This window comes from Magnolia sinica, chromosome 18 (assembly GCF_029962835.1).
Source record: "Magnolia sinica isolate HGM2019 chromosome 18, MsV1, whole genome shotgun sequence".
NCBI classification, from domain to species: Eukaryota; Viridiplantae; Streptophyta; class Magnoliopsida; order Magnoliales; family Magnoliaceae; genus Magnolia; species Magnolia sinica.
In genome coordinates, this window is record NC_080590.1 from 17,833,098 (window position 1) to 17,845,501 (window position 12,404).

At 41.9% G+C, this 12,404-nt stretch overlaps 1 protein-coding gene across 6 annotated transcripts; it reads left to right on the top strand.

The window, feature by feature from the left end:
• The first annotated feature begins 3,297 nt into the window (after positions 1-3,297).
• Positions 3,298-9,260, top strand: LOC131232582 (protein CELLULOSE SYNTHASE INTERACTIVE 1-like). 6 transcript variants are annotated; one of them, XM_058228914.1, is made up of 4 exons: positions 3,298-3,519; positions 3,672-3,817; positions 4,163-4,205; positions 7,438-9,260. In XM_058228914.1, exon 4 carries the CDS (start codon positions 7,463-7,465, stop codon positions 9,131-9,133), a length of 1,671 nt encoding a protein of 556 aa, XP_058084897.1. In that variant the 5' UTR covers positions 3,298-3,519; positions 3,672-3,817; positions 4,163-4,205; positions 7,438-7,462; the 3' UTR covers positions 9,134-9,260. The 6 variants fall into 6 exon arrangements, with proteins under 6 accessions (XP_058084897.1, XP_058084898.1, XP_058084896.1 ...); XM_058228915.1 differs by having other exon boundaries at positions 3,672-3,814; positions 4,161-4,205; XM_058228913.1 differs by lacking the exon at positions 4,163-4,205 and having other exon boundaries at positions 3,661-3,817.
• The last annotated feature ends 3,144 nt before the right edge of the window (positions 9,261-12,404 follow it).

Consider the following 12,404-nt stretch of genomic DNA (forward strand, 5'->3'; position numbering starts at 1 on the left):
CAAATTTCAAAGGGGGTAGGGGATTACCTCTCTATCGTGGCTAGACCGCTCTTGTTACGGGCTCCAACTTGGGCAGCAGTAAGAGAGAAATTCTCCGAAACAGCTCCCCAAGGAGCTCGTTCTTCCACTTCTCCCCACTCCCTCTCTCCCTTGCAGCTGGAATTTGTATGAGAGTGAGGGAGTGAATTTCTAGGTCTTATATAACTCAAATTTTATGTCTAAATGGCCATGACGGCCATTTTTCTAGCATGCATGCCCCTATTAGGCTAAATTTTGGCCATAGGGCTATGTCAGGGGCCCGTTGGCCCATCCGTGCCATGGGGCAGGTGCCCCATCATAGGATGAGCGATCGGTCCAAATTTAGTGGAGATCAGATACCTCGATTAACCGCAGAGACCGTACTTGCGATCGACGGCTATCGATGTTCGATCAAGGCCACAATAATACGGATATGAGCAAAGAAATATCCTTAACTCATGCCTCGAGTTTGGTTGCAATCTAACGGTCGAAAAGCCACAACTTTGTGAAATAGCGGAATGTCTATTTCACTTAAGTTTCAAGCTTCAGCTTAGGGTATTTGTACATTTCAAGCATTCGTCCTTTGACTCAAGTTGCATAGTTTTGGATACTATTTTAATTCGCCACCCGTGATGGATGTCAAGCCCAGTGAGACGGACATTATTCTATAGTTTCGGAACTAATGGCTCACTAACGAGCGGTCTAGAGCTTGTTTGGATAATCGAGACATTTTTAAAATGAATTACGTATCAAGATTTCTTGTGCGCAATTATTAGGGTTTATATTAACTATGTTTATAGTGTGGCCTATTCACAATTAGCAGAAATGACGATTTACTCATAATCACTCTAAACCGTTGGTTCGTAGGCTAAATGAGTAATTGAGTTGATTTTGTTTATTAAGTAAGATCTGACTCATAGTTGTCTCAGCTTTAGATAGGTATTTATTTGGTTATGGTTGTTTTGATTGCTCAGTGATAAGTTGGCTAGATTTGGGCCTTATGTGAACAAATGACGGGGTTAAACTCGGTGTTTAAGAGATCGGTCAGATTTGTTGGCTTTTTACAGTTGATTAATTTTATTTGTGCAGTTCTTTATCAGTACCACCTGCGTATAGGCTAACATAATCAGTAAATGATAACATAAGTTACTTATATTAAAAATTTTCAAGGGTTTTAGAAAAATCCAAAATAACGAAAATCTGGAAAGTTACATATGTGGTCCACCTAGAGCTTTAGATCTGCGTTATTTTTTTGGCTCATGCCTTAAAATGAGCACCAATAGAGGGGTTACCACCAGATCTAAGTCCGGTGAAGATGACGTGGTGCGAAAACTAATTACTGAACTAGGTGAACTTCTTGGTAGGGGCCTCCTTATGCACGAATTAGATGTGTCACACAGTTGAAAGGTAGGCGCGCATTCTTATGGAGAGGTGCATGGGGAGATGAAGCCGGTGGACCATCAAAATCTTATGGAATATATAGTATCCTCTCCTTTTATGGTGGAAAATCAACATTTCTTATAAGGGCCTATTCGGGAGTGTGGATTTGGAACCCCCTGGATTCAAAATCCCCTGGATTTGGAATCCTTATATTGTGTTCAACACCCTGAATTAGAACCAACTTAATCCAATAGTGGCTATGTATGGTATATTCACTGGGGTTTGAATTTAATTACTAAATCAACTTTAATATTTCTAATTAGTGAGCATATATAATGTTTGACACAATGGTTGCAATAAGCCCATTGAAATAGATACTTTGCCCAAAAATGATGAAATTCCAAGTCTCGAATAGACCACAAGCATAATATTATGTTTGAGTGACTAACCAACGATATTTAATTGTTGATTTAAATGGACAATGTTTGGACGGTGCTAATCATCATATTAAAGTAATTATAATGATGTAATAGATAATCTAGTTGTTTGGGGATACCATTAGTGGGTCATGTGCCCAATAGTATATTAGCTAATGACACACATACTACACATGCAACTCTTGGAAGGATTTTATCCAAGCTGGGGATTTGAAATCCTCTCCGTTCCCCTCAAATCCATTGTGCAAAAGACCCCTTCCCTGTTTTCTTACTTGTTTTGTAGTGCCAATGAATCCACCGGTATTGCATCTCCATGGTAATTTTGTTTTTGAAAATTTGAATTTAGATTTAATAAGCATTCCACTTTAAATACAGTGTAATTTTTTGAAACATTAGATGTGTGGGACGAATTCAGAATCGCATAGAGACAAGGGAAAATACGGTGCTCCGTGGGCACAATCCTCCTTTGACAAAGGAAACTTCGGTTTGGTGGATATGATTGGTTTTTTTTTTTTTTTTTAAAACCAACGCACAGACACCCCCACACACTCACGCCCTAGTGGAATTTCACACCACCTTTGGGTACTCGAACCCTTGCCGGGATGTTGATGCTCCCAAGAGTCTACCACCCGAGCAAGAGTTAGGACCCAATGATTGGTTGATTTAATTAAGACCATTCAAATTATTATTATTATTTTTAACTATCTACTAAATCCAGACGTTATTTAAATTTATGGCTTTTGTACTATGATGACTTGTCTAAAGTGCGGCCAACGGTTACTCGATTTGATCTGGGCCACATCAGCACAGCTGTACACGTATGATCCAACGGACTCAAAGATTCAAATTTCGTCCTTTGCAGGATGGGTAATTCGTATACATTCATCCACTTAGTAACTGTACACGTGGCATTATTTAACTGACTTTAAACTGTGAAGATTGTGGGCCCACATTTAGATAGATCACAAAGCAAAATTTACACTGATTTTCTTATTCCCACTTGATAGACGTCTTAAGACAATGTTACAACGAAAAATCAATCAATGGCGAAAAATTGATGAAAATGTCAGTCTAAAATGTGTACGATAAATTTGATCTTGGGTTTATAGCCCGATTTGGACGGTTTGATTTGAGTTACATGAATTACATGTCCACATTTGCTGAGCGCCAGCGTATGAACTATCACCCTCCATCAGAGTACCAAATAACTCCTCCTCTGAACTCCCGGCTTCGAAGCTGTCCGTACCTGCATGAGTACACGTGGCAGCTCTGTCAGCCGCATGAGACGCTGATCTCTGCGGGACTGCTCCTCAATGCGACAACTGCTTCCGTCCAACTCAGATATATACACCTTACCATTTCAAATAAACCACATCGAGCCGTCCATTATCGTCCACGTGTCAACATTTGAATCGCGCGCATCTCGGTAACGCCAGCCTTTAAAAAAATAAAAATTAAAAACCCCACTTCAAACTCGAATGCTGTCCGAACGGTCGGATCTCCAGTGGCCGCTAAATACCATCCGTCCGATCTTCGAAACCTGCTCGACATATAACTCTGCCCAAAACGGAAGCTTCGTTAGAAAAATCAGAAAAAGAAAGGAAAAACGTGATGCAGAGCATCCGCCCGCAGACCTGGCTTTCCATAGAAAGAGAGGATTCTGGTTGCGACTGTCCATTTGAAGGTGCCGTTTTGAATCCCAGCCTTTTATTTTAATTCCCATTTTGTCCTCTTTCTCCCGTTAAATGTCGATCAAGTTTCTGAGATGCCTCATTTCTTCATTTTTTTTTAGTCGATACGACCGTTGTAACACCGCCTTCTGTAGTTGGTTTTCAGGGGCTTGTGTCTTGCAGAAGAAAAGGAGTTAAAGATCGAGCGTTTTGGTTGCTTCCGTAGAAGAAGAAGGCTTAAAGGTCGAGCATTTTCTTCGCTGCTTAGTAAAGAGAAAACAGCGCTTGTGAGGCGAAGCTCAAAAGATAAAGGTACGTGAGGTATCTTCGTGTTTTCTCTCTCTTTTTTACCCTTCCCGTTTGTTATTATTTTCTTTTGAGTGAGGTTTGGAATTCTTCAATACACTTGAAAAAGACGAGTTTCTTCTCTTCAAAGCGAAGGTTTTGTTCTGTGGTGCGTGTGAGAGTCTTGAATATTACGATTGAAATATTACTTGGCGACTCAGTCGCTTCTCTTTTACTTCTATTGAGGAAAATAAGCAGAATGGTTGGAGATATTTCTGGAAATAGATTTTATTTATTTATTTATTGTAGTTTTTCGGGTTTGATTTGTTGTAAGAGGGGGAAGATCTAACTTGCGCCGGTTGGGGCTGGCAGGAGGAGGAAAGTCTAACCTTCGACCAGGGTTTTTGCCTTCGAGGTTAAGAGCCGGAGATAACCCGGCGCACTTTAGCCAATCCCGATCTCCCAATTTTCTGTGCTTATTTCTGTTTTGAGGTCCGTTCGGCAGTCCGTCGCGGGACCACCAAATCGTGTACTGTGTGCCCCTACTTAGAGACGTTACCGTGGGCTGATGGCGTGGGAATCGTTCTAAGTAGTAATCTGCGGGCCACCGTCGATTCCTGTTAGGGACGTCGGTCTGGTAGTCTGCGGACTAGTAAAATGAATTATTAAGTCCGCTATTCAGGCCATGCTTATGGATGATTAAAACCGTTCAAGAGGCAGGTCGCACCATAATTTATTAGATCCGAAAAATGATCCTAGTTATTGCATCCATGGGCGTATGTATATGGTCAACGGCTTACATTCAAACCCATATGTAGAACATTTATAATCCTCATTTTCGGGGCCCACCTCCTGAGATGGGTCTTACGGTGATCTACATCGCCCAGCTGGCCGAGTATGATTTAACTTGAGTAGCCCGAGGACTACCTACCTTTTATTTATCCCTTCCATTTTGAAATGGGGAAGGTTCCGATGTACGCGGTTTGGCTGGTGACCCCAACACCAGCCAGCTAGCTGTTGTCAAATCTATGTGGGCCCCACCATGATGTATGTATTTTATCCACGCTGTTCATCTATTTTTCCAGCTCATTTTAGGGCATGAGCCTAAAGAAGAGGCTGATCCAAATTTCAGGTGGACCACCACACCCCAGCAAACACTGGAGATTGAACGCCTACCGTTGAAATTTTTTTTGGGCCACGGAAGTTTTGAATCAAGCCGATATTTGTGTTTTTCCCTTCATCATGTATGTATGACTTAACAATAGGTTGGATGACAAATAAACATCACAGTGGACTCTAGAAAGTTTTAAGTGGTGGACGTTCAATCAACACTGTTTTCCTGTGATGTGGTCCACCTGAGATTTGGATCTGCCTTATTTTTGGGCTCATTCCCTAAAATGAAATGGAAATATTGATGGATCGCGTGGATAAGGCCCACAGAGATTTGATACAGCTAGCTGGCTGGTGTCGGGATCACTAACCAAACCGCGTCCGGTGGCGATAAGGCACGTAAGACGCCGCATGAGTCGCTATACACGAGTCGAGTTAGCTCGACTCGAAGTTGGATTCGGACCGAGTCGAGCTGATTTCTGGAGCTCAAATTTTTTTTTTTCAGATCGAACCTCAACTCAGATGAACTTGGACAGAATCAGCTCAGTTATTTTGATATTGATTCTGCTCGCTGAGCGTTTGATGAAATGACTCAACAAAGTGTCATTTCGGGTGTGTACATTCTCCGCCGGATCAGCAAGTGGCAAGAAAGGGATGGATTTTTTATACAAATCATTAAAAATAAAAAAACTTATAAACTTATTGTTATAAGACTGACTTCATATATTGATTTTGATGTTGCTCCCAGAGTGCTTTATGAAATACCTGTAAAGTGTTGTTACTATTTTGAATTCTTTGAAAATTTGAAGATGCAATATATGTGTTTGAGAAAATATCATGCGGGCTCAAATTCAGCTTGAACTGACTTGAGTTGCTGACCGAACTGAGCTAATATCAAGGTGGGGTTATCTACCGGCCGAGCCAAGCCGTGCTGTGCCAAGCTCGATTTGGCTCGTATACAGCTCCAATCGCATGACTGGCAGCATCTGATGGAGCCCACCAATGAGAAAACAAAAAAGTTAACGTCGTTAGTCCGTCCATTAAAGAACACTAAAATGACCATATTAGCCCTAGGTTGAGGATGTTGTAGTCATTTCAACTTCCATCCGGCTAATTAAACCGTGTGATTTGGTAGGGATTTTATTCTCCCTAGTCGATTGTCGATTGTCGGTCCTCACTTCCTTTCTACTTCTGGATAGCAACAGCTTTCTGCAGTTGTATTTGCAAAAGCAGAAACGGTGGGTGCATCTATCAATAAGGTGGGGGTGTATTCCACCCAAAACTCTCTCATTCTAGTTTTCTAGTCTTCGTGCGCCTGTAAAGCCAATCAAGAGTAGGTCTGGTTTCTTTACTTGCTTACGCGAAACCATACGAGCCGCGTAGGGACATCTGTTTGGTAGGTCGAATTTTTGCTGAGGTGGAACTCTATACACGTTACATCATTTTTATTAAATAAATGAAACAAATGACATTTCTACCCTGATATTTGCACCCACCTGATTGATAGATGCACCCACAAGTCGACTAACTCACCATGACCAAAGTACTTACTGGTATGAAAATATTGAAATATCTTGGGTACTCTGGAAGGGTGTGATGGATCATACACCGGCATTTAGAAATTGCAAATGTGGTATGTACAAGTTGAATCAACTGTCCAACTTATGGGTCCCTGTCCAGATGTCTCTGGAAAAAAAAATTAAGGTTATTTAATTATCTGAATATTGGATTCCGGATGTACATTCTCTGAGCGCCTATGTATCGTGCATCATAGTACGCCAGAGTATCAAATAACTCTCCCAACCCAAATTCATACCGTTAAGAGGAAGTGGGTCCTGCCGAGTTGGGTTATGTGCATTTGGGGTCCACTGTTCGATGATCCAATCCATTGATGCGATAAGCGTGCCTGATCATGGATGGGGGATGGACCGGATTCTTCCTAGCCCTTGAATAATTAGTCTTGTCCTCGTTGAATGTTGACCGTTGCTGTTTTTTGTCTCTCAGCTGTGTATGTGTATGCTACACCATCAAATGGTTGTAATTTTAAATTTTGGAAATCTAAGAAGAATCTCCCGTACATGGAACTATCATATCATCGTATTGGATCGTCAAAATGATGGCCCCCTCAATTACTAAATTCAAATAGTATGCAAATTATGCATTTGCTGATGAGCATGAGCTTTTAATTCCTCGATGGTGAAACTGTGAAAGCAGTTGAAAACCGTTACTGTAACCGGCCCTTCTCTCTCTCTGTTCCTTACCTTTTATCTCCTTTTGCAATGAGTGCTTCCTCACACGCTTTTGTGGTCTTTTTCTCATGTGTACTTTGATCTTGTTGGTCGGGCCCTGTTTTCATCAAACGTTCTAAATGTGATGTACAAGACTCTCGAAAGGAGTTTCTTGGGTCTTTTGTAAAATATTATCCTCCTGATGGTGATTGTAGCGGCATCATCATCTTTTTCATTCACATCTTTGCCTTTTCCATGAAAAACAATTTCTGGGTCTTCTTCCTCTTGATTCCTTCCTTCCTCTAACAGCTCTTGTAATCCCCACATCACACCAATGGTCCAAGAATCCGAAGAGATCGTGGACACCCAGTCGGCAGAAGGCTGCTTGTTGCGTGCCCAAGAGCTCATCCCGGCAGCCCTTGATAAGGCCAGGTCTGTAAAGGTATTCACTGGCCGATGGAAGATCATAATTTCCAAATTGGAACAGATCCCAGCATGCTTATCTGATCTGTCTAGCCACCCTTGCTTCTCGAAGAATGCTCTCTGTAAGGAGCAGCTGCAGGCTGTGTCAAAGACACTGGTTGAGGTGATTGAATTAGCGGAGCGGTGTGTGGAGGAAAGGTATGGTGGGAAGCTTCAGATGCAGAGCAACTTGGATGCTCTGTCGGCGAAGCTTGATTTGAACTTGAGGGATTGTGGGCTTCTTGTGAAGACGGGGGTGCTTGGAGAGGCCACTTTGCCTTTGGCAGTCATGCGGTCTGGGGAAATGGAGGCCTCCCGTTGGAATATACGGGAATTGCTTGCTCGGCTTCAGATCGGGCACATTGAGGCAAAGCACCGGGCTCTGGATAGTCTCATGGATGTGATGAAGGAGGATGAGAAGAATGTGTTTACTGCGTTGGGTCGGAGCCATGTGTCAGCTCTTGTGCAATTACTCTCTGCGACTTCTCTGAGGATTCGGGAGAAGACGGCTTCAGTAATTTGCTTGCTTGCGGAGTCAGGGACTTGTGAGAATTTGCTTGTTTCGGAAGGTATGCTTCCTCCTCTGATTAGGCTGGTCGAATCGGGAAGTGCAGTGGGTAAAGAGAAGGCGACGATTTCGCTCCAGAGGTTGTCTATGGTGACCGAGACGGCCCGTTCTATTGTTGGACACGGTGGAGTCCGCCCACTGATTGAGTTATGTCGGACGGGAGAATCTGTTTCTCAGGCAGCAGCTGCAGGTACTCTGAAGAATTTGTCGGCTGTGCCAGAGGTGAGGCAAACGCTGGTCGAAGAAGGAATCATCCGGGTAACAATCAATCTCCTGGACTGTGGGATCTTGTTGGGTTCTAAAGAGTATGCAGCTGAATGCTTACAGAATCTGACGGCCAGCAATGATAGTCTTAGAAAGGCTGTTGTTTCAGAAGGTGGGATCCGGAGCCTCCTTGCGTATCTAGACGGCCCATTGCCCCAAGAATCTGCTGTTGGGGCGTTGCGGAATCTGGTGGGTTCTGTTTCTGTCGATGGTTTGGTTGCACTCGGCCTTCTTCCCAGTTTGGTTCACGTGCTGAAAGCCGGATCTTTGGGCGCTCAGCAAGCTGCTGCATCTGCTATTTGTAGAATTTGCAGTTCCATGGAAATGAAGAAAATGGTTGGCGAGATTGGATGCATTCCACTGCTCATTGGTATGCTCCAGGCCAAAATGAATGGGGCGAGGGAGGTCGCTGCTCAAGCAATCTGTAGCCTGTTGAGCGTTCCACACAACAGTAGAGAAGTTAAGAAGGATGAGAAGAGCGTGCCAAGTCTCGTTCAGCTGCTCGACCCAAGTCCTCAGAATACGGCAAAGAAGTACGCCGTGTCTTGTCTCGCTTCTCTTTCCTCAAGCAAGAAATGCAAAAAGCTGATGATTTCCTATGGTGCAATTGGCTACCTCAAGAAACTGGCTGAGATGGATCTCCCTGGTGCAAAAAAGCTGCTCGAAAAGCTGGAACGAGGGAAGCTGCGGAGCTTGTTTAGCAGGAAATAGATAATGCCTGCCCCCTCCTTTTGTAAAATGTTGTGTTTTGTTCTCGTAGAACTTGTTTCATTGTCTGTATGAAACGAAGTAGTCGAAGAAAATTTCGAACTCCACTAATGAAAGCTTTTCTGTGTGACATTCCATATGTGATTTTAATCATGTATCTCTTAACTATTCTAATCAATGTTTCTGGATGTGCTTTATATGTGTAAAAGAATGCTTTTCCATGCAATGTATGATATATGATTTCAATCATATATCTCTAGGTTCTAATCATATATGTAAAAGAAGGGCCAGAAGTTCCATTGTCTACTGTTGCTAGATTGTTTTTGGTGGCTTTTGGATGCACTATTGAAGTGAACTTTGTTTCATTGTCTGTATGAAACGGAGTAGTCGATGAAAATTTCGAACTCACCACTAATGAAAGCTTTTCTGTGTGATGTCCAATATATGATTTTAATCATGCCTCTTAACTATTCTAATCAATGTTTCTGGATGTGCTTATATGTGTAAAAGAATGCTTTTCCATGCAATGTATGATATATGATTTCAATCATTTATCTCTAAGTTCTAATCATATATGTAAAAGAAGGGCCAGTAGTTCCATTGTCTACTGTTGCTAGATTGTTTTTGGCTGCGATTGGATGCACTATTGAAGTGAATTGTAATAATTTGTTACAGTCAGGTGGAAATGAAGTAGTAGTAAATGGGTTCCTTAGTATTCATAATCAAGTTCCCTTGAATTGCTGGTTGACTTATTCCTACTCTTAATTTGAATGAAAAGTGAAGGAAATGCAATTTGGTCATTTCCTCTTCAAGGCATCCATTGCTGCAATTCAATTCTATGGTGCATATAAATGCAGCCTCATCTTGCCATCTTGGCAATAATTGTGCTTTAGGGTCTGTTTGGGCAGTAGAGCCCACATAATCAGGATTTAAGTCTAAACCTGATTTTGGGGGCTCCATGCCTTCCATGTATGCTTCACGTTGGATTTGCCACACTTGAGCAGGCTTTACTCTGCACAAATGCAGTTAATAGCTTCTCTTCTTTTTTTTTTCTTTTTTTTTTTTTGCTTCAGTTGTGTTTATATGGAAGAAAGCATCAGTATATTGCATTGAATCTTGCGTCGGCCAAAATCAGGACGTAACTTTTTCCCACATGCATGCTATGCTTTGTCCCCTTTCCTGCTATTTTTATTGTTGAAACTCTTTCTTCGCAGGTGAATTTATTGCAGTCTGTTTGCTGTAGGAGATGTTGCAGAATGTCGGGGCTTGTGAGATTTCTCTTGCTTTGGATGTGGGGTGGTGTCATTGTAGGATTCTGTGTTCTTTTTGTAAGCTTAGATCTCATCTTACTGATATAGTTGAGCTTATCCATCTTTGTCTGATATGCAAGCTTTTCTGCTGTTCTTAGTTTATGATCCTCTTATTTGTTCAAATGAGGAATTCTGAATTTTTGCTCTATGTTGTTTTGGCCGTTGATTTCTGCGGCTCAAAGGACATTATTCGAACAAGTATTATTTAATCCTCGACCTGAGTGTATGCATTGTATCAGTGTTTCTGGTTTGTACTAGTGTGGCCCATGATTCCTGGTCTAAACTACGTACATGATGGGTGCACCAAAAATCTTTAATGACCCAAAAAATTCCAGGTTTGAAGAGCCTAGCTATCTCAATCTTAGGCATCTTTTCTTTTGAGTTGATTGTTGACCTTTTCTGCAGTTTTTCTCTTAACCATGTATTTGCAGATTAATGATGCAAGGGCTAGGAGTTGGGATTGTTTTGTTGAGGAGATTTTTGGATCGTGGTCCATCCATGGTGGCCCCATTTGGCCTGTAATCTGAACTACTGAAGATTGGGTCCCGCTTTTACAAAGAAACAACTCAAGATGCTGCATGTATCTTGGGATTGAGGATCATATCTCCTCACTGAAACAAATGGGATAGGCTCCCCGTCTGCTTGTTGGGCTCATTTGATTTCTTTAGAAACCAGATCAAACTGTTAGAAATTTCAATTATTTAATAATGGATGATCAGCAAAGATGGATCGCACCTAGCATTGTCCAAGCAAAACCCATCAGCTAAATACCCATGCCCAGCCTGTCCTGCTTTCTAAGCATCTTGGTCCAGATCAGGCCTTTATGCGTAGCAAACACATGCCCAGATGAGCATGTGGGCCTTTAATCTGAAGCCCAAATCCAGATAGGGTGGGCTGGGGGAGGTTTGAGACCCAGCAAGTTTCACCCTTACTCAACGGTCTCACTGTGAAATCATCCTCGGTATAGATGGTGAGAGTAGAATCTGACCAACTTTACCCCTACAATGTTTCCCAGGATTTTCAATTCTTTAGGACCAGTTGTCCGCTCCGACATTTCTTCCTCTTTGCATTTATTTCACATCGACGGGTATTATTAGGGGCCTATGCAACAATGACTTTGGGGCCGTTGTAGTTTCTATGTGACATTAGGCCTGGCAATGGGCCAAGTTTAGGCTTGAATGTTGAAGTGGTCATTTTAGTTTTAGAGCTGGGCCTATTCAAAGTTCTAATTTTTCAAGGCTTAAGCATAACTCATTGCCAGCTTTATATGACATTCACTCTATACATTTGTTGCGTTGTTTAAAACTGAAGTAGATTCAAAACTCGAGGAAGTAACCACACTAAAATTTTTTTTTAAAAAAGTGAGAATAGGAAACAAGCATTGAAACCATTATGGGAACCCTTCTCTCTCTTCATGTAGGCTGCACCTATGTGTAGAGATCATTGCAATGGTTGCTGGAATTGTTTGGACCCATTGATATATTCTGGTGTTGATGGGATAAGAAATGCTAATCTCATAAAGGCACAAGCAATCAAAGTTGCTTTTTATTATTATTATTATTTAAACACTTGGGTGGACCACCTATACGATCGATAAAAGTGCATGTGGACAGTACCATAACGACGATGTTGCATGATTAGCTGGAATAATAATTATACTGAGTTATTGTAGCAAATATGTGGTATTTTCACTAGGCGTGCGCACGCCTCATAATTGCGCACTTTATGCTATGAAATTGACGGAATTATATCATACAACTGAACTTGGTAAGCCCACACGGTTGTGCACATGTGCAAGCATGGCACAATTGGTCCCAGATCTAATCCATTCATCAAATAGCACTACTATTTTGATGCACTAAACTGATAGTCAGGTTGATCCACTGGTCAGGTGGGCCACAGTTTTGAAAATATATGTACGGCTCTGAAAAACTTGGTAATTTTTTTCTAACCCATACACCTGG